This window comes from Aspergillus brasiliensis, assembly GCF_001889945.1.
Source record: "Aspergillus brasiliensis CBS 101740 unplaced genomic scaffold ASPBRscaffold_7, whole genome shotgun sequence".
Lineage (NCBI taxonomy): Eukaryota > Fungi > Ascomycota > Eurotiomycetes > Eurotiales > Aspergillaceae > Aspergillus > Aspergillus brasiliensis.
In genome coordinates, this window is record NW_027137448.1 from 222,717 (window position 1) to 244,389 (window position 21,673).

The window sequence follows — 21,673 nt, forward strand, 5'->3', positions numbered from 1 at the left end:
TAATCGATCCTCATGACTTATGTTACCAATAAAAGACCCTAAATAGTGGGCTACCAGTAGTCAAGCAATCGGATCCGGACCGGATCTCGAATAGCAGGATTGCTCTAATAACGAAATCGATACAGGCACGCACTTTAGCAATTAGCAGATATTATATTATATTAACCTGGTAGCAGATATCAATTCTGCTGGGTTATAAGCAATAATACTTGGTTACACTTAATATGCAAGTAGTTATCGGATAAGAGGTCGACAGAACGATTGAGTGGGGTAGGTAGAGCTAGCTGGTTATAGATTCCTCTGTCACTGAAGGGAAATTCTCTATTTACTACCTGCTCATGTAATATCATTCTGAAGAAATTGGTTTCAGTTCTATTGATATTCGGAGCTAATCTAGTATGATATTGTAGATAGTATATACTGTCTCTGTGAACTCTTCGGATGTGTTGTTAAGGGTTTGCGGTCTAAAGATAGGGTAATAGTAGTAGTAACTATAGGATAAATAAGGTGAATTGATGATTAGACTTGCTATTGATAGAGATGTCCTTGGGTAGAAGCTTTCATTAAACTATTCTCTAAATCTAGTTTTTGCCGGCTAGTGTTTCTCTTTGATTTTATAACTAGACATTAATTAAGCTCACTATAGGTACAATAAGAGGCTCTTATAGAATAATATATAAATCCCGAACTTGTCTGCACATTCTCCTGGTCAAATCCTCAATTGATCACGTTCCAGCTCCCATCCTTACGATAGCTGAATCATCGGACATCTTCTAACTAGTTAGTGGGTGCATTAACTTTGGAGGTCCCTTCCATGACTCCAAGTGAGACAGTTATCTCAGCCTTTCCATCTTCTTCTCCATCGGCGCTAGGATCAGACATCGGTGATGACTGCTTGTTATCCTTTCCATCCCATTCTCCTGTCTTAGTATACTGTTCATCATTTGTTTTGTTGCCTTCTCCGTCTTCGTCCTTCTTCTCGGTAGGCGTTGTATTGTTCCCTCCTTCATCTCTGTTCTTCTCGGCAGGTGCTGCAAAGAAAAAGGAAACCACAAATCCAATCACTGCCATAGCAATGGCGCCATAGTATCCAGCTCGATAGCCCTCCAAGAGGGCATGTGTATTATTTTCTCCGCCGTACTTGGTGGCAACTGAATCAGAAATCACTGTCAAAACCGCAACACCTAGGGTTGCACCGCCGACGTTGAGGAACATCTGGCAGTCAGTCAGTCACTCTTGTCAGCATTCTCCTTGCAGCAGTCCATGAAGACTATTCGAGTAAAATGTAGGAGATAAGTCTTACATTATAAACACCTGATACAGTCCCCTGGTGCTCTTCCTTCGCCATTGCAACAACACTCACATTCCCCACAAAATACACCGTTCCAATCCCGGCGATGTACAAAATCATCCCCGGGAGGCAAAGCCGCCAGTAATCTTCGCCTGCGCCCATTCGGGTCAGAAGAATCAGCCCAGCCAGGGCAAGAAGCCAGCTCGCAATGAGTAGCTTCCGGGCGCCGACAGGGGCGAGGAGCATGGGGATGACGAAATTGACAACGCAGGCAGTGATTCCCAAAGGCAGGAAGCGAAGTGCTGTTGATAGGGCAGAGAAGCCGAAGTCTGTTTACCTGTTAGCATTCTCAATAGCAATAAGTGAATGGGGATAAACGCACTCTGCAGCTGAAGGGTTAGCAAGTAATTTGATCCTTGCCAGACAGCATATGTCAGTGCTGCAACCACACATCCCAGAACCTTGATTCGGTCACCCCATAGATAGACAGGCAGGATGGGATGAGAGGAGACCTTGAGCTCGACGAGAGCAAACACAAGAAATAATACAACAGCAATAACAAGTGTCGTAATAACGTCTGCTTTGTTCCAACCATGAATATTACCAGTCGTCAGGCCGTAGACAAGAAGGATCAATGCTGCCACGGATATCGAGGTTCCAAGGATATCAATCTGGATATGTAAGTTGGACCATTTGCTGCTGTCATTATCTTCTACTGCGCCTGCACCAGGCAGGTTTTTCGTAAACAAGAGAGCAAGAGCGGCAATTTCGAGGGCCCCTTCAACGATAAGAGATAGCCAGAAGATCTATAGTCAAAGCAGAAAGAGAATATATTAGCATATGCATAGGAGGTGGTTAACTTATCCAAGCATACCCATTGCCATGTGACAAGTGAAGTAAACAAGCCGCCAAAGATCGGACCAAAACTGAGCGAAACAAAACATCAGCTTCTATACGCAGCTTTAGCCTTAAGCACAAACAGAATGGAATACTTACACAAAACCAGTCGAGCCGCAAGCGCCCCATGCGGCGAACGCCCTGACACGCGCTTTAGGGTCACTAAATGACAGGGCAACTAGTGACTGCGCTGAAGGAATCGTCAACGCTGCTGCAATACCTGCAGAGTGTAAGGGAAAAATAATATTAGATCAAATGCTATACTCGCGGAAGCGGCACAATATCACCTTGAAAGGCCCTGCCAATGATAAGCCCAATCTGGTCATTGACAAGGGCGCAGACCAGAGTCGCTGCGTTGAAGAGTGTCATGCCCGCCAGGAGGACATATTTATGGCCGAAGATATCGCCCAGTCGGCCGCCTGCCATGAGAAAGCCACCGAACTGTATGGCAGAGGCCAATGGCCCAGAACGTCAGATCCTTCTCAAAATAATAAGATAAGATGAGGGTCATACCGTCAGTTGGTAGGCAGTCAAGACCCATTGCCGCGTTCCCTCATTATATCCAAGATCCTTTTGGATGGTGGGCAGGGCAATATTGGCCATGCCCAGGTTCGCAATGTCTATAAAGAAGACGAGACATCTGTTTAAAAAGGTGACAATTCAAGTCAGCCCCATCGAACAGAGAAGGAGAGTAGAAGAGAGAAAAAGACACTCATATAAAGAGAACAAATAAATGTAAACATACACGATCGCCAACGTTGCCAAGGACGCTGCCCGATTCATGCCAGCCATTGTCAAGGTTCAAGTTTCTGAGCCAATGGTAACGGTCGCAAGTAAGTCTCGAGAAAATATAACAACAGAATATTATCGTTAAACATTCTCCCAAGCACGGTGAGATTGGCGCCTTAAAAAAGGACTTGGTCCATATAGGCAACAAGCTCATGACGCACACTGGACAAGGTACGTGCCATTCCAGTCCCAAATCGGGGCCTTTACGTACCACCTCATCTGCCTGCAGGGATTAGAAACCCCGAAAAAGTAAGAGTAGCTTATCCCTCACTCGAATTGAACACTCCATCCTCAACAGAGACGGCTACAATGTGAATCATTGTCAATGTAGGAATTAATCGTCACTGTGTGCCATCAGATCAGTTCACGCTATTATTCACGGCCAGTAAGGCGCTACACGATGAATCACCCTCTGCGCGATAGTTTGTTAGTGCTAACACCAACATGGCAATTCCCGATCCAAGCGTCTGTGGGAATTCCCATTAATTCAAGGCCTCAAACTAGGAACTTACCGTGACATTCAACAAAGAAGCACAAATTGCTATAAAATCATGATGATCTCTTTCGAATCATGCTATACAAACCTCACCACCACCCTTTACGATGAACCAACCCCATACTAGTATTACTACTATCACTTCCCCTCATCTTCGTGGCACCATGTCCTCAACAATGAACCTTCCCTATCCCAAAAAATCCCTCTACGCCGCTCCCATCCGCATCCTCGTCGACACCCGCATCCACCTTCTTCCCGGAGACACCAACGAAGACCGCAACACCTACCTCATCAACCACATCTGCCACCTGCACTGGCTCGCCGAATTCAACCCCATCCAGCACCGCCGCTATGCCTTCAGCACAGACCGGTTCCCCACCGAGTCGACTCGCTGTCTCTTTCTTGTCGATTACGGTCATACCTCAAGCAAGGACGAGGACGAGGATGTGCCGGTGGTGTATTATAAGTGGACGGGGGAGAATTTGTAAGACACATATGTACCTTGGTTACTAATAGACTGAACAAACACTAATTTATCAATACTTAGGACCCCATTACCCATCCTAGCCTACGAAGCCTGGATCAAGAACAAGCTCAAATACGTGTATCCGTTCACGCCGCCAACACCCTGGCAGGACTGCAATAACCCCGATCGCAGGCGAGAGATGCTTCTGTCTAAGGTGTTGTGGAGTACTAGTAGTGGCGGGGCTACTGATGACGATTTGAGGTCTTTGAGGGATAATGAGGAGGATTGGGCTTGGTTGAAGGCTAGCCTGGATCCTGAGGTTTTCGGGGCGTTTTTGTATGAGGCGAGGAGGAGGATCTATTAGTGATGAGCTTAGTCGGTTAGTGAGTGGATTGTGTTGTGATTTGCTTTGATTGGTTGGAAATGAGGGTGTTCAGATGAGCGATTGCTGGTAACTTGGGTGTGTTGTTGGGTGTTGAATATGCGGTTGGTACTATGAACTTCCTGTTTGTGAAGTTAGTAGTAGTACTGAGGGAGCTCGTGAGTATCTATCTCCTATGGCAGAAGGAGATAAAGTTAGTAATATTTCGAGACTCGCTTCTGAGAGTATTTGCCAGGTAGAATCATCATCAAAGTGGATACGGTCATTTCAGTTGTACTCACTTTGTTAAGCGCGTGATCACAGTCAGAACTTAAAAAAGAGCACAAATAATGTCTCTGTTGTTCACTACTATGTATGATAATGGTTCATGGAAAACAATCCTGCCGCCTCATCCTATTTCGTCAAACACGGACCGAGGCTTCTGCCTCTTCCGTCATCACCTCCCCTGCTGTTCCATAGGAGTCAACAACCACCGACTCCAGAACTAATACAACCCTCCTATATTAACTAACAAACAATGACTGGGTATCATATGTACTTTACAGGCTCCCTTCAATGTGTCCTTCCAGCTTACATATACTTCTGTCATCAGGGGTAACCAAGACTCACAATCACGTTTCCCCTCTCCTTCTAACATGAGCAGTCTCTCGGCCGTACCCCAGCCGATACCTGAATCACCCCTGCAGCTCATACGCAGGTGGACGCTTCTCCGTGGCCGGTAGCTCCACTAGAGGACGTCGTTGGATAGTCTCAAGATTCTGTGGTGGGATCTGAGACTTTCTACGTCGCCGCGAGAGATAGTATGCGCCTAGGAGGATGGCAGCTATAGCTGCGACTCCGACCCCGACTCCAACGCCGATACCAACAGTATTGATATTCGATTTCTGACTTTCAGGATCCGAGGAAGAAGAAGCTGATGCGGTGATGGAAGCAGATGACAAGGCCGTGGTCGAAGTTTCACTTGCTGTGCCTAATGCCGTCCCTGTTGCTGTACTTGTTGCCGTGCCAGTTGCATCTGCAGTTGAAGTAGTACTCGCAGAACGGACATAAAAGTATGGACTCCAGGCTTGCCAACCGAACAAAGCATTCCCATCCGCACCAAGGAGGACAGATGCGTTGAAAAGCCCGATTTGATACTCTGGATTGGTCGTGTTGAAGTCTTTCGGAATCGCCCAGCTGTATTCTTCCAGTGTACAGTTCGCAGTCTCATTGACGACAAGTTGATAAAGAGCACTCGTTTCGGTGAACTGGGCGCCAACTATATGATCGCATGAGTCAGTTTCTGTTAGTTCCACGTGCAACCCCCAAGTTACACACCGATGATCGGGTCAACGACGTATCCTCCAGCCCGCCCTAGGGTAATGTTGAGCGGAGTTTCCCCATCGTCGATCGCTCCCCACTGCAGGTTGAGCGTGTCTCCAGGGTTGAATTCGGTTTTCGTGAAACCGTAGAATGTCCCAGAGACACAGTCCTCATACCCGTAGGTGGACATTGTGAGAGCCCGCAGCGGGATTTTGATCAGGTTAAACACTGGATTAGGGCTCAGTGGGCAGGGGAAGGGAAAGGGGCAGGGTATTCAGCTCATAAGACCACAAGATCAACCTCCGTGGGGGCAGAGTCGGACACTACTTCGAACCATCGTATCCAGCCTGGGCACCATGTATAGGTCGGTGCTGGACTAATGCAGGCGTTGAAGCGGTTATTCTCACCGGCCAATCATACGCTCAAATGTGAATAGCAACCCCTGTTCTGCGTGACGTGGACTTCATGTGGAATCAGCCTTGCACACCCAGAAGAGGGATTGCTGGCTCGACCGCATGGCCACTCCCCTGCCTTTCTCTACACGCCGCGGGTCCTTTAATTTACCATTTCGGTTAGAATTCACTTTAGTCCCATGTTGAGGATGATCTTTGCCGTGCCAATGAATGTGATACGCTCCTATTGCTGCTCTGTTCGGTCCAACATGGAGTCCGTTCTGCGACGGTCCGTTGCGTTAAGCGCCGTTTGGTTTAGAGTGCGGGACTTGGAGCGTTAGTGCCACACTGCTAATATGCATCTTCTGGCATCCAATCATCAAATATATCTAGCGCCAGGATCCTCGTGCTGCCGCTTTTACTTATTATGGGCATAGCTCAGCCGCTGGCTACTGAGCTGGCCGATTTCACCTCCGCACTGCGACACAGCTTTATCATTCAGACTGTGCCGTACCATTTACCATCCCAGTGGTTCAACAGCGCGAGAGTCTCCCATATATTATTCTGCGATCTAGACATGAGTTCTAGATAGATTTAGTGACATACAGATATGGCAGCGTTCCGAGCCCAACTCCGGCGACGGAGCATGTTGATTGCCCTTGGGCTGGTAGCCATCTTCATCTGGACGCTCGCATCCTGTCGGTCGCAGAACACCAAGACGTCTACCAGCCATGAACAGTTCTGGGCTGAGTTTCATCCCATGCTGGTGGCCTCAGAGCCCTACTCCAATTCCCCCACGAGGATTAAAGATGCCGAGTCTGTGGGATTCGACCCAAAAAACACAGATCCGCTGCCTGACCTCCTTCGCCTTTCCAAAGATGATGTCTCCGCACTGAGAACCGCACACAGCAAATTCCTCGATCTGCTTGAGCAAAGCCCACCAAAACTACACTATCAAGCGCACACTCGTGGCCTTGTCTCGACAGCCGGCGGCTCTTACCTCCCCGTCCTTGTTATCTCCCTGCGGATGCTTCGCCAGAGTGGCTCAGTCCTTCCGATGGAAGTCTTCCTCGCCGACTGGGATGAGTACGATGGCTATGTCTGCCAGATCGTTCTTCCTTCCCTCAATGCCAAGTGTGTCGTTCTGTCCGAGATACTTGACGCTGTTACCGACAGCAAGGCCTCCATTGAGAAATACCAATACAAAGTCTTTGCCATGATGTTCTCCTCCTTCGAGGAGATTCTCTTCCTAGACGCAGATGCATTTGCGCTACAGGACCCAGAAACATTATTCACTTCTGAGCCCTTCGCCTCAAAAGGTCTAGTCACCTGGCCGGATTTCTGGCGGCCAACAACATCGCCGCTATACTACGAGATTGTGTCACAGGATGAAACCGCGCCTAGGAAGAACAAAAAGCAGAACCAACACCAACAGCAGAACCCCGCTTCGATTCGTCAATCCACCGAATCCGGAGAACTGCTCCTCTCCAAACGAACACACACGCGCACTCTACTCCTCGCAGCATATTATAACTTTTACGGCCCAAGCCACTATTATCCTCTTCTTTCACAAGGCGCCGCCGGCGAAGGAGACAAGGAGACCTTCATCGCAGCAGCGACCGCCCTTGACGAGCCCTTCTACCAAGTCAGCGAGCCCATCCGGGCTGTGGGTAGAGGGACGCCCGATGGTTTTGCAGGGTCCACCATGGTCCAATACAATCCGATAGAAGACTACGCCTTGACCAAGAAAGGCGAGTGGCGCATTCGGGGCGCATCCGTACCACCCCCGCACCCGTTCTTTGTCCATGTCAACTTTCCCAAGTTTAATCCAGCTACGGTGTTCCATGACAACGGACCTGTCGTTGATGAGCGGGGAAGGTATACGCGGGCGTGGACGGCGCCGGATGATGTGGTGGAGGCTTTTGGAGGAAAGAAGACGGAGAAAGCATACTGGAAGGAGATTCTTTGGACGGCATGTGCTTTGGAGGGTAAGAGTATTAGTTGGAAGGGAAGGGATGATATATGTTCCAAGACGACAGATTACTGGACTACGATCTTTGGGGGATCGGAGGGATTAGATCTTGCCTAGTAGTAGGCATTTTATGGGTATTGTTGTTTATAGGATAATCGTCCAGAGGATCTTGTGCTGGTTACAAGAGAACGGTCGTGTAGAATATGGCATGAGAATACGTTCAGGCGTTAGTAATTTATGACTATTTACGTTACTAATGTTTACATGCCTCTTGAGCAGTCTTTTTGTAACACACTACACATTAGGCAAATATCTATTAATTCTGGTAGTATCATAGACAGTGGTACGTGACCTCACTACTGAATACTTTCACAAGATCCAATGTATAAATGAGAAGTTCTTAGTATAGGCTCAATAAAGAAACTGGACCATTAACCCGCTACCGTCAAGCTTACTACTTAGTAGTACTATCTATACATCTTGTCATCCGGCTTCCCAGACTTACTACTAGTAACTAAGCATGGAAAAATGGGATCATAGGATAGTGTTAATACCTTCGACAGACAGTATAATACTATCAACAGCATGCGATACTATTTGGGTTCATGTCCAAGTACCAATGAATATATACATACTACTAAGTAGCTAGTACCCAGTCCAGCAAGCAAAAAGCCAAGAACTGTGGTAATAATGATACCACAATTCCCGGTGTCTCAACTTACTCCGATGACACATAGTAAATAATATACACCCGATAGGAATAATATCAAGTCTACGATACTCAACTACGATCACCACTAGCAGCGGAAGCTATTCTGGTCTAATTGGTGAGATCTATGAATTTCGAATAAATCTGTTAATTGATCGAGTTATATCATATTATTTGTATTGTGTACGAGCAGGAGACCTATAACTTTCAATTGGAATTGGATTCTGTGGCAGTGATTCACCTGCGCTTCATTCATGCTGATTTGAATACCATGTTTGATGCTACGGTTTGGCGTATGGTTAGTACTTGGTAGGTGGCTAGAGCATTCCTCTAGCGAATAAGTATTTAAGGTATCTCCTCCTCCGTACTGTAGTAGTATATAAGATGGTACAACTGAAGTCCAATCCGTTATGAGGAACTATGTATGCAGTATTCGAGAAGGATCATACCAGGTGTATACGAAATTTGCACAATGTAAGTGATTGAACTAAGTCACGAGGTTGATTGATGGTTCGTCCTTGTTAGTATATACTATCACATTCCTCAATCTTAGATTAACGCATAGTATCTAATTAACCAGTTATATGACAGAATTAGATCTACATGGCTATTGCAATCCCAACCGATCCTTAATCATTACAAGACATACTGCTTATTCCAATTCCGTATAGACCACTCATAGCTATGGACTCCCTCTCATCCTTCAATTTCAGACCTAGTCAGTAGTTCGAAATTATTCCCCAGCGTACGTCATACCAGCCATGCACGTCCGGAATGGGCATGTCAGTATGAAAGCCAAGAGTCGAGTAAATCTAAGCTTCAGCATTCCTCCGCCGTTACAGAATCCCCTTGAAGTACTATCGAACATCAAATGATCGACTCTATACCTACCTGACTCATCACCTTAAAATTGTCTGGCTGACATACCAACCCCGAGATATTATCCGCGCCAATCAATGGCATGGGTTAACAGATGTCCGAATTTAGTATTCAGTAGACGTTGTCGCATGCGGACATGAAACACTGGATAAGAAGTTTGATGACTCCCCTCCCCTTTCCCCGTTTCCCCCATCATATATGAGAGGAATGCGGGCTGGCCGTTAACGGAAAAGGGGAGAAAGGGAGGAAGGGAGGGGCCGAACCGAGGGGAATGGACGGTTGGTCAGCTACTTAGTTAGTTATCTTATTAATATCTAAACGACCTGTTAGTTAGGCATGTAAGTGACTATGACGATGCCCGTGCGTGACGGGGTGGTAAGTACGAAAGTAATTTTAAGCCTCTTTTTCTGCCTGATTCGGAGAGGGGCAAACCTCCAAGCTAGTCAGTCTATGGGTCGGCGGCTGTTGGACTATCATGTCGCTTACTGGATTGGTAAGTGTAGAATTAGTTGTAGAGTTGTGTGTGTATATGTCCTGCGGGGCTCGGGGACTGAACACTGAGTGCTAGACTAGGAAGAAAGAAAGAGAGGATAGTCCCCGAGACATTATTATGGGAAGGAAACCACCACGCACACCTGCTCCGTGCTTTTAGGCAACAGATCCCGGGAAGCGAAAAGCAGCACTAGGGGAACTCGGGAGGGAAGTGGGATGCGCTCTCACGGCGCGCCGGATCCGACGAGGCCGGTTAGATAGATACACTGGATGCTATTCACGGAGCGTACTTAGGTAGACACTATTGGACACCAAATGGGGCAGATCTAGTCGGAGATCGTTGTAGGCTGACTGAGCGACGGAGTATTCCGTCGCCGGAGGAAGGGGAAAAAAAGAGGAGTCAGAAGAGTCATGATCCTGCAGTGGACTCTGGTGCGAGCCTTTCTGGTCGTACGATGGATCCGAAAGTGATAAGCAAATGTGATGACCATGGCGCATTGCGCTGGGGGAATTATTCGGTCGGAAATGTATTCAACAACCCCCGGGAAATCTGATGCAGCAACGGACTTCACTGCTTATTATTGACTGTGCTGTGATGCAGGTCAGTGGCCTGGCTGGCTTACCCCTATCAGTGGCTCTGGGAGGTGCTTTAGTGCACGCTGGATGCTTGTTTAGCGTCGGCGGTAAGTCTCGACTCAGTCGGATACTTGCCTAATTGGGCAAGGCGTGGGCGTGCCTGGCCCTCGGACGGTCGGAAAACGGCACTCCATCGCCATTCGGCCTATCATTGCTGTGGCTGAGTTGGGTTGGGCCAATGGCAAGGATGATGTGCACGGATCATCTGCGGGTCTGTCCTGGTCTTTTCCCGGTTGGGTCTAGACGAGGTTGCACAACTGGAAGTCAGGTCCAGCACAAGAAGCAGGTACCTCGCCCATTCTGAGGCAGGGTCAGGTACGAGGGCAAGTACGCTGTGTGTACCTGCATATACGGGATCCAGTCGATCAGTGTGGTAGGAAGAAAAAGAAAATATATTATATTCAGCCTCCAGGTTATCTCCTCTCTCTCTCTCTCTCGGCTTTCACTATCCCCAGATTTGATTTGCCCTATCGTACTAACTACTAATAGAACCCGTTCATGTGTTCGTAGGGAGGTGCCATGAATTAATTAATTTATAAATTAATAGATTCGGCGATAGAATCCAGATGGAAGACTAGGCCCCGACTAACCGCCTCAGTAGTCTGTACAAGTCAGCACGAGTGCCGAACAACGCTTCTCCACCGCCCCCCTAGCGCTGTCATTCGCAGCGGTCCAATCAGCGCTCATCTGATGGCAAGAGGGGCGGGTACCTGGACCGAATCACCAGGGAAAATGGTGGAAGTCGTCGGCACGGGCGGAGTGCAGCGCCAAAGAGCAGTGAGTGATTTGCGCTCGAAGACAAAAATATGGGTGGAAAAGCGAGGGGGGATCAAAGTAAATACGGAAGAAAAGATAGGCCAAAAGTATATTAATAGAAACCCCAGCATGTCGACAGCTCCGGGATTACGGTTGTACCTGAGAGGGTGCAAGAGTGGGAGGCCACTCATACGCCTGGCCAAAAAGGCAAAATGAGGTCAGTCACCTGCTGGAAGCGGTAAAGTCCCTGATCCTGTTCTGTGGACACTGGACAATGGCCGGAGAGGCCCGAACGGCCTTTACCCAGTCTTCCAGTCTTCCCAGTGCCAACCTCTTCCCAGTCGCTCCCTGAGTTCTGCGGTTCACTATCCATGGTTCCGGATCCTGAAGCTGTTCTAGGTAAAGTAATCGGTTAGTCAGGATTCTCCCCTTTCCCACCCATGATGATGTGGTGCCTGGTGACGGAACCACGGCCCTGGTTCTGCGGTTCGATTCAGGAACCGGGTCGAGTGGCAGGTCGCTTCTTGGGGTAGGTTTCTTGGCTCCGCCTCTTTTTTGCCCTCTTTGCTTTTTATTTTTTCCCTCTTCCCCTCTCTTGATTTTTTTTTTTTTTTTCCTTTTTTTCCTTTTCTTCGCTCTGCTTTCCGGCCCTGATTCGGCAGAATTATGAGGTCACTCCACCACTTGAAACCCTTTTTGTAGCTTGTCAATCGTCGGGCGCTTATGCGATCCCGCCCGGGCTTTGGAACGGTCCAGGTCACGTTGTGTCTGGTTCGCTACCCCTGGTTGTATCCGTAGTCCGATCCCGGTGGGTTCGCCTGCACGATGTTTCCTGGAGGCATGGAGGTAGACAATACATGACTTAGTTGCCGGTCCCTACATAATTGCATCCAGAAGTGACTGGGATGGAGAGCATGGTAGCTATTTATGGTGATGCTCCGATTCAGCTGGGTTTGTTTCGTTGCCTTGCTTAGGCACACAGTTCCGGATTTCCTATGCTGGGTATCATCTGCTGGAGCGATGCAGCGTGACTGACTGGGGAGGGGATCGGAGGGAGGGGAAAAGTACGAGCACAACCTAAACCATCCTGAAGTCGCCGGTCTTCAACGTCCACATCCATGCAGAAAGGTACGAATGAGAATGCTTATTGGATGGCTGGGATCCCAAACAACAACGTCGGGCAGCAGGTGCAGATGCCGCGACTGGATGCAGGGGCTAAAACAAGGCGGTGGATGTGGGTGGAGGGCGGTGGTGGTCTTGTAACATTCTGGTCCTGCTTCAAGCCATGTGAAATTCTGTAACAACCCAAATGTTTTACCCCCTCCGGATGGAGTAGTCGCAGCAGCATATCGTGACCATGACAATCTCATTTGGATCAACAATGTCTAGATCGTGGGAGAATAAATACTCAAAGGATTTGGTTGAATGCTGAGAGATGTCACTGGAGAAAAGGGAAAAAAAAGAATAGGATTGACTCAATGCTCCGAGTGGACTGAGCTACGGTGAATACTTACTCCTTGACTCACTACTAGTGACTACGTCGAGCTGCCTCGCCAAAAGATTCTATACCAGCATTACCAGGGAAATCCATCGACGATTAATAATAAAAGCAACAAATATACCAAAAAGGAAATAAAAGGAAAAAGGGAAAAACAGAAGAAAAGGGCAGAAAAAAAAAACCCAAAAAGAAAAGGAAAAAAGAGAGGCGGCCAGCCCCACGGAGAAAGTCAGGAACAGCCGGTGCCAAAACAGTCCAGCGCCAACTAGTTCCTGAACCCGCTAACCACTTTGGGCCCTCCCCCATCCCATCTCCTGACCGTCGCGCTCGCTCGCTTTCTCCTCTGCCTCCTCCACCCGTTTGTCTCTTCTTCTTCCTTTCCTCTTCTTCTCTCTCCTCCCTTTCCCTTCCTTCCCACCGACCATCTTCGCATCTTTCTTTCCTTTCCCATTCACTCTTTTTTGTGTTTTTCTCCCCTTCCATTCTTTTTTTCAACTACATTCGCTCGCTTCAGTCGATCGTTTCACTCTTTCACGATCCATTTTCCCAATCTAGCTGTATCTTCGCTTACCTCAGGGCCGCCCATTGACGCAGACCTTCGCCATTAACCCAAACACCGGCCCCCCCCGAATCTGTACCGATCTACTTTGATATCTTTATCTCACGTACAGCCTCCTCCATTACGGTTGCGAAGAGCAAGGATCATATTTTCCTTCCAAGCTGCCTAGGTCAGCTGTTTATATTATTCCCACGACATTTGATTACCCTCCCATCCCGACGCTTCTGCGACGCGCTCATCTTCTCTCTTTGCGCTTTGCTTCCCTGGAACTCTCGACTCTCGACGTGCTTCCAGTCAAAGCGCTTCCATTCGTTTGATATTTTCCGTCCTCTCTGGCGCTTGACGCTGCTTCAGAGATCCGGAAACTCCCCTCCCCAATCCTCTTTGACTGTCGGCCGGATCGTCACACCCCCCCAATCCTCCTTTTCCTACCACGGAATCTCACATTCCCACGAACTTGGTCGTATCGCTTTTCTTATACTTCAACTTCAACTTCACTCAATCCCTGCAAACATGTCTTCGACAGACACTCCTGACCCCTCGACTACGTCGAATTCTTCCTCCAACACTGCTTCCACCATGACCTCGTCTTCGTCGACTACCTCGAGCCCGTCTCCGGCCATGTCCAACTCTACCACGGCCGCCTCAGCTTCGGCACGTCGACCTCAGCGGAAGAGCACGCTGACCCAGCAGCAGAAGAACAACAAGCGGCAACGGGCGACTCAGGATCAACTGGTCACCCTTGAATTGGAATTCAACAAAAACCCGACTCCCACGGCAGCCACGCGCGAAAGAATCGCTCAAGAAATCAACATGACTGAGCGGTCCGTTCAGATCTGGTTCCAAAACAGGTTTGTAGTCCTTGCTAGCATCGTCCTTGGTGCCTTAAGCTAATCGAAACGTGTAGACGCGCAAAGATAAAGATGCTTGCTAAGAAGAGCATCGAAACGGGCGAAGGCTGCGATTCTATTCCCGAGTCGATGCGCCAGTACCTGGCCATGCAATTTGACCCCACCAAGCCCGGTGCAAGGGACCCCTTTGGGCGCACGGGAGGATACGGAACCGGTGGTGTTTACCCCCACGAGTCGGCTCCTTCTGGCAAAGTTGGTATGTTATGAGTCACCTGCTGCTATATTGTGTCACGAATACTGACGATCAAAAGTGATCCATCACTTCACCTGTCGTTCCTTGACTATCGGTAGCTGGCGACGTATCGGACAAAACGCGATGGATCTGGTGGTATTCTATTCCCCTGAGAAGGCCTGCATGACGTACTACATCAACAATGATTCTGCTGGCTACAAGATTGAGTATCCGTTTGCCTACATCAAGAACATCACACTGGAGTCGGGCGACCAGACTCCTCAGGCAAACGGTGCTCCCCCGCGACCTGGTGGTCTTGTCGTCGAGCTGAACCGGCCCCCGCTGTTCTACATGGACTCCTCCAATTCTGGCGGATTCTACCAGTGCGGTGACTTCACCGAGGATCAGCAAGCAAGCCAAATTCTGGTCCACCATCTCGGGGGACACCCCAAGGTTCTCAGCGTGCAACTCGCCAAGCTAGTGTCCTTGGAGTCCTTCCAGAACCGCCTTGCGTACAACAACTTCGCCATGAACCCGCCCATGTCACCTCCGTTCATCCAGCGTCCTGCATCACAACCGAATCAGTTCGCACCAGCCTTCTTGAACGTGTTCCCCGAGAGCCATACTCACCTGAACATTCCGGCGATGCGCGGACATAAGCGCCAGAGAAGTCGCTCAGTTCCGGTAGCTGTGGACTTCTCTGCCATGCAGGCTCCTCTCGCCCACTACAATATGCCCCAGACTCCGGCTCAATTCAACCACGCGGATACGGGTATCTTTGCTCCCGTTCCCCAGTCGACTCACCCCTTGGCCGTCAACCTTCGGATAGATACCTCTGCCGCCTATGGGTTCGACCCGCGGACACACCCCATGTCGGCTACCACGACAGCTTCCCCATCTGACTTTGCCAGCCCCGGACTTTTCAGCACCGGAGCTGGTGGTGACTCAACTCCTGTTGCTACCAACATGGGTACTCCCTTCAACCTTCCCTTCGTCTCGCCCGCTGTTGACTCCACGGTGGCGCACCAAGCATCTTATTCTAACGTCAGTCATGCCGATCCTATGATTGCGAATCATTCTCCTCCATTGTCGAACATCTCGCACGCACCCCAAGATATGTACGGCATGGGTAACGAGCATCAGTCCAACTACACTGATGATAGCATGTCCATGAATGGGATCTATCCCAAGCATAACATGAACTTCGCCGTTCCGGCTTCCATGGGTCTTGAGAATCACACATACGATCTACCCATGCAGCCCATGTCTGGCCATACATCCCCGGGAGTACATGGCGATTTCCAGAGCCTGAGCCTGGAGAACGTCGATCCCAACGGTATGGCCCCTGGCTCCTGAGTGAAGCCGGAACATGCTATGTGAGCCGCATCGACGGTGGCCGTCTTTGGCCATCCGGCTTAGCTACAGCTCGTTCTACCTTTAGGTAGCACCGCGCATTGGCGCGGGACCTTCAAATATCCGCGTTCTCGATGTTTCGAATTTTCATGGCCACTTGGTCTTGAGTACACCCACTCGGACTTATGAGATACCCAGACATCCGCTCGAGATGTATGGCCAATCGACAATGACGGGAGGATGTATCCTTTCTTGATTATGTTCTCAGCGTCTTCTGTATTAATAACCTTCTACGGGGCTGGTCCTGAGCGTTCATTCGCATTTTTCATTACCCAGCAGGCTAGCTGGGCTTTTTCATATTCTTTTCTGCCCTTGACCATTTTTTTTTCTTCCATTTTGTTTATACCTGGTCAGGGTTTAACGTGGTTATGCCAGAAAGTCAGACAGATGGCGACATTCGGTTATTTTTCTTGGATTCTTCTGGGTTGGCGGGTTAGGAATCGTTTGCTCATTTCCCTTTGTGATGGTTATTTATCGTCCTGAGATTGGCGTCTGCATATTCTGCTCGAAGCAATCCTGTCATGTAGCACATTGATAATGGTGCCACTATCGTGGCGGAGCTGAGACAATCTCCGTCCGGATTGTGCGCACGGCTGATATGGAGACATTTCTCAGGTCCAACCTGAACCATAAAACACTACCGATCTGCCCCACGCGGCGCTCGTAGCGATCGTATTCACGAAACCAGTAGAGTATTAAGTCTATCGTGACTCGCAATGTAGAACAGTTATACAGGGGTATCGTATCTAAAAGCATTGTACATAGTCCAAACCAAAAACTACCGACCCTCCCACCCCTTCGGCACCGGCGCCTTCAACCCCCTCGACTCCCTGAGATACTTCTCAACCCACACCTCCATCTTCTCCAACAGATTCATCTCCCTGCCCCCCTCAGTCACACCATCGCGACACCAAACACTCCACGACCCCATCGCCGCCGCCATCAACACATCCGTACCCAACCGATCCCCCACCACCGCAATCTCATCCGGACGACTCACCACCCCCCTCTCACGGAACCACTCCAGCACCTCCTTCCCACAGAACGGCTTCTTCTCACTCCCCTCAGGCAGCCGAAAGACGGGGATCCGCAACTCCCCCAGCTCCTCTTCTAGCTCGCGCACCTCCGCATCATACCGCGGGTGACTCCCCGCGCGGTTCGACACAATCAGAATCGAGTTCTCCCGCGTGAACGGGGAGGTCGACGACGTGCGCAGCGCATGTAGCTTCGATAGGATCTCGGATGGGAAGGAGGTGGTCTTCGGGTGGCAGAGCGTGTTGTCTTTGTCCAGGACGAGGGCGCGGATCGTGGGGGGCTTTTCGCTGTTGGGGAGGATCGAGGCGCCTAGGTTCTCCGGCAGGTGCGTGATTGTTGGGATGGTGAGGTGGGGGAGGAATTGTGAGGGGGTTTTGAGGAGTGTGGTTACGGCGAGGTTGAAGGCGCGGAGGTTGCTGTTTGGGGGTTGCATTTTGTTTCCCTTTTGTTTGAATTCTGGGGCGTGGTTGTAGATGTTGTATGGTGTGGAGTGGAGTAGAGTAGAGTTTGTTAGATCTTAATGCATAGTCGATCTAGATCTAATGCTTGGGGTTTGAAGGTGAGGAGAGAAATTGTGCTCGAAAGTGTATCAGATTAATTGATGGGTGAATGGATGGATGGATGAGAGAAAAGAAGGCTAGTCTTGGCCGAGACGTCTCCCGCACCGCAGAGCCGCAAAACTCTCCGCCGGCGGATCGCACGCGCCAGACGCAGACACATCCTCGAACGAACTTCCCATTCTGTCTTCGTTGCTTGTTTTAACACCGCCTTCAATCGCGAGTCAAGCTTTGTTTAGCTTGCTTGATACCTTCTTTGTCGAACTTTTTCTGCTTCGCTAGATCTTCTCACATTCCGCAATGGGCAAGTTGACCAGCACGATCGGTATCCCGATCAAGCTTCTTAATGAGGCGCAGGTTGGTCCTATTCTTCATTCTGATCTATTGATCGCATCTGTGTATGACGATTAAGCTAACGCGGGCATTGGTATAGGGCCACGTCGTCACACTCGAGATCACGTCCGGCGTTGTCTACCGTGGAAAACTCCTAGAGGGTGCGTTCACCCCTCCTCCACACCACCTATTCATCAACCATCCATTCCTTCGAATAACATCCATCACTAACATCTTGCTCTCTGCTCTAGCTGAGGACAACATGAACGTCCAACTGAAGGATATCACGGTCACCGCGCGCGACGGCCGCGTGTCACATCTTGACCAGGTGTACATTCGTGGAAGTCATGTGAAGTTTTTCATTGTGCCGGATATGCTTAGGTTGGTTGCCTCTACCTCTACCTACTAGGTCCCTTTTATAAGGAGGAATGGATGGATGAGTGCTAACTTCTCTCCTATAGAAACGCTCCCATGTTCCGCTCACGAGGCCAGCGCGGTCGCGGTGTCGGTCTTGCTCGTGGTAAGGCCACGGTGCAGAGGGCGAGGGGACAGAGACGGGGTTAAAATGGATTGGATATGGATACTTAGTGAATAAGTGGATGGATGGATGCTTCGGTGCGGCGTTCTTGTTCTAATTCCTTTTTTTATCTTTTCCCTTTCTGTCTGCCTGTCTCCTTTTCGTATCTATAAACTTGTCTCGTATTGGCTGTCTGGGTCGTCGGGTCTGATATCAAATAAATCGAGTTGATTGGGTTAGGTACTGGATTGATGATATGGCATGTGATTGGGGCGGTGCTAATAGCCTACTGGGTTGTTCGTAAGGTGTTCCTTGGGAGGTTTCTCAGAATTGTAGTGGATGGAATGGTATATGGGAGGAGACAAGCTGCGCTGCAAGATGCACAGCTATCTGTGATAGGCTAGAATGAAAACCACGAGACGAAAAAGTTGATTACATCATTACCACACTGTGATTAATTCGAAGCATAAATCCTACTGCAGCATCTCACGAAACATGGTAGGGAATGTCAACACGAGATCAACTGAACTGCTAACCACCTCCGAGCTACTCTCCGCCGTCCCCGCACCCGACCAACTTTGTCTCCTCCATCTTCTCCTCAACTCTATCCCTTCACGATAAATAGAACAGCAGCAGCAGCGCAGCAATCCAAGCACATCACCACCGATCTACACCACTAACCTCGCCTCGCCTCATTGCATTTGCAAACAACATCCAAAAATGTCACCCACAGCACCCACATCAACCTCCAAACCAACAGCCATCCCTAACCCCCGCCGTCTCCTCATCCTCACGCCAACCACACACTCCCAGGCCATCATCCCTCCCCTCCTCCACTCTTTAACCGGCACCCCCGTCACCACACCTCCAACAGCATCAGCATCGCCAACACCAACCCCGACCCTCTCCTCCGCCTCGACCCTCGCCGCCGCTTCCTCCACCACCTCCATCGCATCCAGCACCACCATCACCACCTTCGCCGGCTACACCACGCACCCACCCCTCCACCTCTCAAACAAGTACTACACAGCCGACGTCCCAATCTGGGTAGACGAGATCCCACTTCCTAACCCTGGCCCACATTCTTCCTCCGAACCAACACCCTCAGCCTCAGGGAGCACCACCATCTCACCCGCGCAATGGCAGACCGAGTTCTCCAGCCCCGAAGCACAAGTCGTTCGGGACGCTATCGGCGCCGTGATGATCTGTTTCCGGAATCCGGTGCAGATGGATCCGGTACCCGGGCAAGAACAGCAGGATGTGGAAGATCGAGCTGATGTGCGCGGGCTGAAGGAGTTCGTGAAGGCTGTTGGGGAGGTGAGGTCTTTGATTGAGGAGGAAAGAGGTGGGATGGGGGAGGTGCCGGGGTTAATTGTTTTGGTGGGTGAGAAGGCGAAGACGAAGACGGGTTCGAGGGGTGGCGATGGTGGTGGGGAGGAAGATGAGGATGGGCTGGGGTTGGAGATTGATGAGGTGTTTTCGGAGGGGTGGTGGGAGGATCAGGTTTGTGAGATGGGGTTGATGGGGATGGAGGTTGTGAGGTGGGCTGGGCAGGAGGAAGAAGAGGAGGAGGGGAGGAATCGGTATGGTGGTATGTTTATGTTCATCTCTCTCTTTCGATTGGGGTATACCATGGCTAACTGGCTGTAGAATTGCAGGGCATGCGCCGGATTAAAGAGGTCTTGGAGACACATGATTGGGCTACGACTGAGGATAATGCAGAGACAGGGTTACTGAGTGATGGGGTTGATGATGACCTTGAGCGCGAACTTCTGGGCTTGGATGATGCGGACAATGGGTTCGATTTGGAGGTGAATGAGCTGCAGCGTGAGATGGTTGGGTTGCGCATGGCGATCGAACGTGGGGGAGGGGATGGGTTTGATGATGATGACGATGAAGAGGACGAGGAGTTGCGCGTCGATGCGGTCGAGGCGCTGTTACTCCGAATGAGAGCCATCAAGGGTAGTGACGATTTTCCTATTATGTCTGCAAGTGGGATGTTTGCTAACATAATGATTTAGATATCAGCGACGAATTGCCCGAAGCGGAGAGGAAACGCTTTGCAGCAAAGGCCGTGCGTGATATCATGAGGGAGATGTAGTGTCAATAACGAAGTATATATGATGTACATTATGCCATGTGTATTATGCTATCCTATATGCCATGCCAACTATACCACTATGTCTACCATCATACACATCTACCTCTTCTATACCCTTCATATCACACCTCTTATCTCCAATGAACTGAAACCCTCAACGCACTTATTTCTTACTCATAGCCTTGCGTCTCTGCGCAATCATATGCGTATACAAAATATACGACCCTAGTAAACAATCAGCACTCCACCACCCCCAAAAGCAAAATCAAAATCAAAAAGAGGGAGGAAGGACAATACTGACCGGGAACATAAATCCCCAAAACCGCGATCAAAAACCAGCGATACAAGGGACTCACCAGCTCCGCAGCGGGACCCAAGGCCTTATACACCATAAGACACTCACTCGAGATACCCAGCGGATAAAGCACATAGAAAGTGTTGTACCTACAACATCCCCGACAACGTTAGCATCCACACCCCATAGATAAATGAAGGGGAAGGATCATACCTCAACCACATCCACCACCCCGGCACACCCACGCCCGACAACTGCAACGCAAAGAACCCATAACGAATACACTCCGTAACACCCCACGCACTCAAGCAACCCAGGAAAGCATAATCAGCCAGCCCGACATCCAATGCACTCTTCTCTCCTACTCCCCCCTCACCAACAATCACCCCCTGGAAGGGGTACATGATGCCCCAGACGAGGAGGATGCGACTGGCGACTTGCATGGTGGTGGTGAGGACGGGGGCGCGGACGAGACGGAGGAGACTGTGGAGGATTTCGAGGAGGGCGAGGGATTGGGTAATGAGGAGGGTCGGGTAGACATTATTGAAGATTTGGGGGATGCTGGTGGATGTGAGAAGGGAGAGGCCGCGGATGGTGCATGTTGCCCAGAGGGTGAAGGAGAGGGCGTTGTAGAGGAGGAGGTAGGGGCGGGAGAGGCCCATTTTTGGTGATTTCCTGTTGATGGCCCTTCCGTGGGGTGGCGTATGTATGTATATACTGTAGAGGTTGTGGTGTGTGGTGAGTGTTGTGGTGTCGGGGTGGCAGAAAGGTGTAGATAGATAGAAGAAATAGGTAAGTAGAAAGAAAGTCCGTGGTGGTGGAT

At 49.7% G+C, this 21,673-nt stretch overlaps 11 protein-coding genes across 11 annotated transcripts; 7 read left to right on the top strand and 4 right to left on the bottom strand.

Annotated features, from left to right (window-relative positions):
- Positions 1 to 553: 553 nt before the first annotated feature.
- Positions 554 to 3,046, bottom strand: ASPBRDRAFT_178680 (MFS transporter). The gene is made up of 8 exons (XM_067619884.1): positions 2,934 to 3,046; positions 2,702 to 2,828; positions 2,476 to 2,629; positions 2,288 to 2,408; positions 2,166 to 2,217; positions 1,674 to 2,097; positions 1,304 to 1,620; positions 554 to 1,215 (listed from the first exon to the last, which is right to left on the bottom strand). The coding sequence occupies exons 1-8, from the start codon at positions 2,978 to 2,980 to the stop codon at positions 778 to 780; spliced, it is 1,680 nt and encodes a 559-aa protein (XP_067478132.1). The 5' UTR covers positions 2,981 to 3,046; the 3' UTR covers positions 554 to 777.
- Positions 3,047 to 3,649: 603 nt separating this feature from the next.
- On the top strand, positions 3,650 to 4,303 carry ASPBRDRAFT_127801 (uncharacterized protein; the record flags this gene model as incomplete). The annotated part of the gene is made up of 2 exons (XM_067618003.1): positions 3,650 to 3,957; positions 4,021 to 4,303. 2 exons carry the CDS (start codon positions 3,650 to 3,652, stop codon positions 4,301 to 4,303), a joined length of 591 nt encoding a protein of 196 aa, XP_067478133.1.
- Positions 4,304 to 4,611: 308 nt separating this feature from the next.
- ASPBRDRAFT_43756 (threonine-rich protein) lies at positions 4,612 to 5,984 on the bottom strand. Its single transcript, XM_067625053.1, has 2 exons — positions 5,639 to 5,984; positions 4,612 to 5,579 (listed from the first exon to the last, which is right to left on the bottom strand). The coding sequence occupies exons 1-2, from the start codon at positions 5,811 to 5,813 to the stop codon at positions 4,996 to 4,998; spliced, it is 759 nt and encodes a 252-aa protein (XP_067478134.1). The 5' UTR covers positions 5,814 to 5,984; the 3' UTR covers positions 4,612 to 4,995.
- A 323-nt stretch (positions 5,985 to 6,307) lies between these two features.
- On the top strand, positions 6,308 to 8,312 carry ASPBRDRAFT_43757 (alpha-mannosyltransferase). Its single transcript, XM_067625054.1, has 2 exons — positions 6,308 to 6,831; positions 6,861 to 8,312. Exons 1-2 carry the CDS (start codon positions 6,747 to 6,749, stop codon positions 8,102 to 8,104), a joined length of 1,329 nt encoding a protein of 442 aa, XP_067478135.1. The 5' UTR covers positions 6,308 to 6,746; the 3' UTR covers positions 8,105 to 8,312.
- A 1,617-nt stretch (positions 8,313 to 9,929) lies between these two features.
- ASPBRDRAFT_75565 (uncharacterized protein) lies at positions 9,930 to 11,605 on the top strand (the record flags this gene model as incomplete). The annotated part of the gene is made up of 6 exons (XM_067629285.1): positions 9,930 to 9,962; positions 10,228 to 10,319; positions 10,414 to 10,534; positions 10,767 to 10,914; positions 11,009 to 11,076; positions 11,193 to 11,605. The coding sequence occupies 6 exons, from the start codon at positions 9,930 to 9,932 to the stop codon at positions 11,211 to 11,213; spliced, it is 483 nt and encodes a 160-aa protein (XP_067478136.1). The 3' UTR covers positions 11,214 to 11,605.
- On the top strand, positions 11,112 to 12,393 carry ASPBRDRAFT_75566 (uncharacterized protein; the record flags this gene model as incomplete). The annotated part of the gene is made up of 5 exons (XM_067629286.1): positions 11,112 to 11,480; positions 11,588 to 11,676; positions 11,767 to 11,870; positions 12,162 to 12,271; positions 12,310 to 12,393. The coding sequence occupies exons 1-5, from the start codon at positions 11,394 to 11,396 to the stop codon at positions 12,391 to 12,393; spliced, it is 474 nt and encodes a 157-aa protein (XP_067478137.1). The 5' UTR covers positions 11,112 to 11,393.
- A 1,636-nt stretch (positions 12,394 to 14,029) lies between these two features.
- ASPBRDRAFT_196444 (homeobox domain-containing protein) lies at positions 14,030 to 15,955 on the top strand (the record flags this gene model as incomplete). Its single annotated transcript, XM_067620991.1, has 3 exons — positions 14,030 to 14,367; positions 14,424 to 14,623; positions 14,679 to 15,955. 3 exons carry the CDS (start codon positions 14,030 to 14,032, stop codon positions 15,953 to 15,955), a joined length of 1,815 nt encoding a protein of 604 aa, XP_067478138.1.
- Positions 15,956 to 16,790: 835 nt separating this feature from the next.
- ASPBRDRAFT_127482 (phosphatidylglycerophosphatase) lies at positions 16,791 to 17,480 on the bottom strand (the record flags this gene model as incomplete). The annotated part of the gene is made up of 1 exon (XM_067617975.1): positions 16,791 to 17,480. The coding sequence occupies one exon, from the start codon at positions 17,478 to 17,480 to the stop codon at positions 16,791 to 16,793; it is 690 nt and encodes a 229-aa protein (XP_067478139.1).
- Positions 17,481 to 17,729: 249 nt separating this feature from the next.
- Positions 17,730 to 18,935, top strand: ASPBRDRAFT_43761 (putative small nuclear ribonucleoprotein SmD3). Its single transcript, XM_067625055.1, has 4 exons — positions 17,730 to 17,961; positions 18,038 to 18,098; positions 18,189 to 18,318; positions 18,399 to 18,935. Exons 1-4 carry the CDS (start codon positions 17,905 to 17,907, stop codon positions 18,499 to 18,501), a joined length of 351 nt encoding a protein of 116 aa, XP_067478140.1. The 5' UTR covers positions 17,730 to 17,904; the 3' UTR covers positions 18,502 to 18,935.
- A 7-nt stretch (positions 18,936 to 18,942) lies between these two features.
- Positions 18,943 to 20,920, top strand: ASPBRDRAFT_178693 (adaptin-binding domain-containing protein). The gene is made up of 3 exons (XM_067619885.1): positions 18,943 to 20,045; positions 20,105 to 20,416; positions 20,476 to 20,920. Exons 1-3 carry the CDS (start codon positions 19,175 to 19,177, stop codon positions 20,553 to 20,555), a joined length of 1,263 nt encoding a protein of 420 aa, XP_067478141.1. The 5' UTR covers positions 18,943 to 19,174; the 3' UTR covers positions 20,556 to 20,920.
- On the bottom strand, positions 20,360 to 21,664 carry ASPBRDRAFT_178696 (protein tyrosine phosphatase-like domain-containing protein). Its single transcript, XM_067619886.1, has 3 exons — positions 21,064 to 21,664; positions 20,857 to 20,999; positions 20,360 to 20,780 (listed from the first exon to the last, which is right to left on the bottom strand). The coding sequence occupies exons 1-3, from the start codon at positions 21,510 to 21,512 to the stop codon at positions 20,719 to 20,721; spliced, it is 654 nt and encodes a 217-aa protein (XP_067478142.1). The 5' UTR covers positions 21,513 to 21,664; the 3' UTR covers positions 20,360 to 20,718.
- Between the last annotated feature and the right edge of the window lie 9 nt (positions 21,665 to 21,673).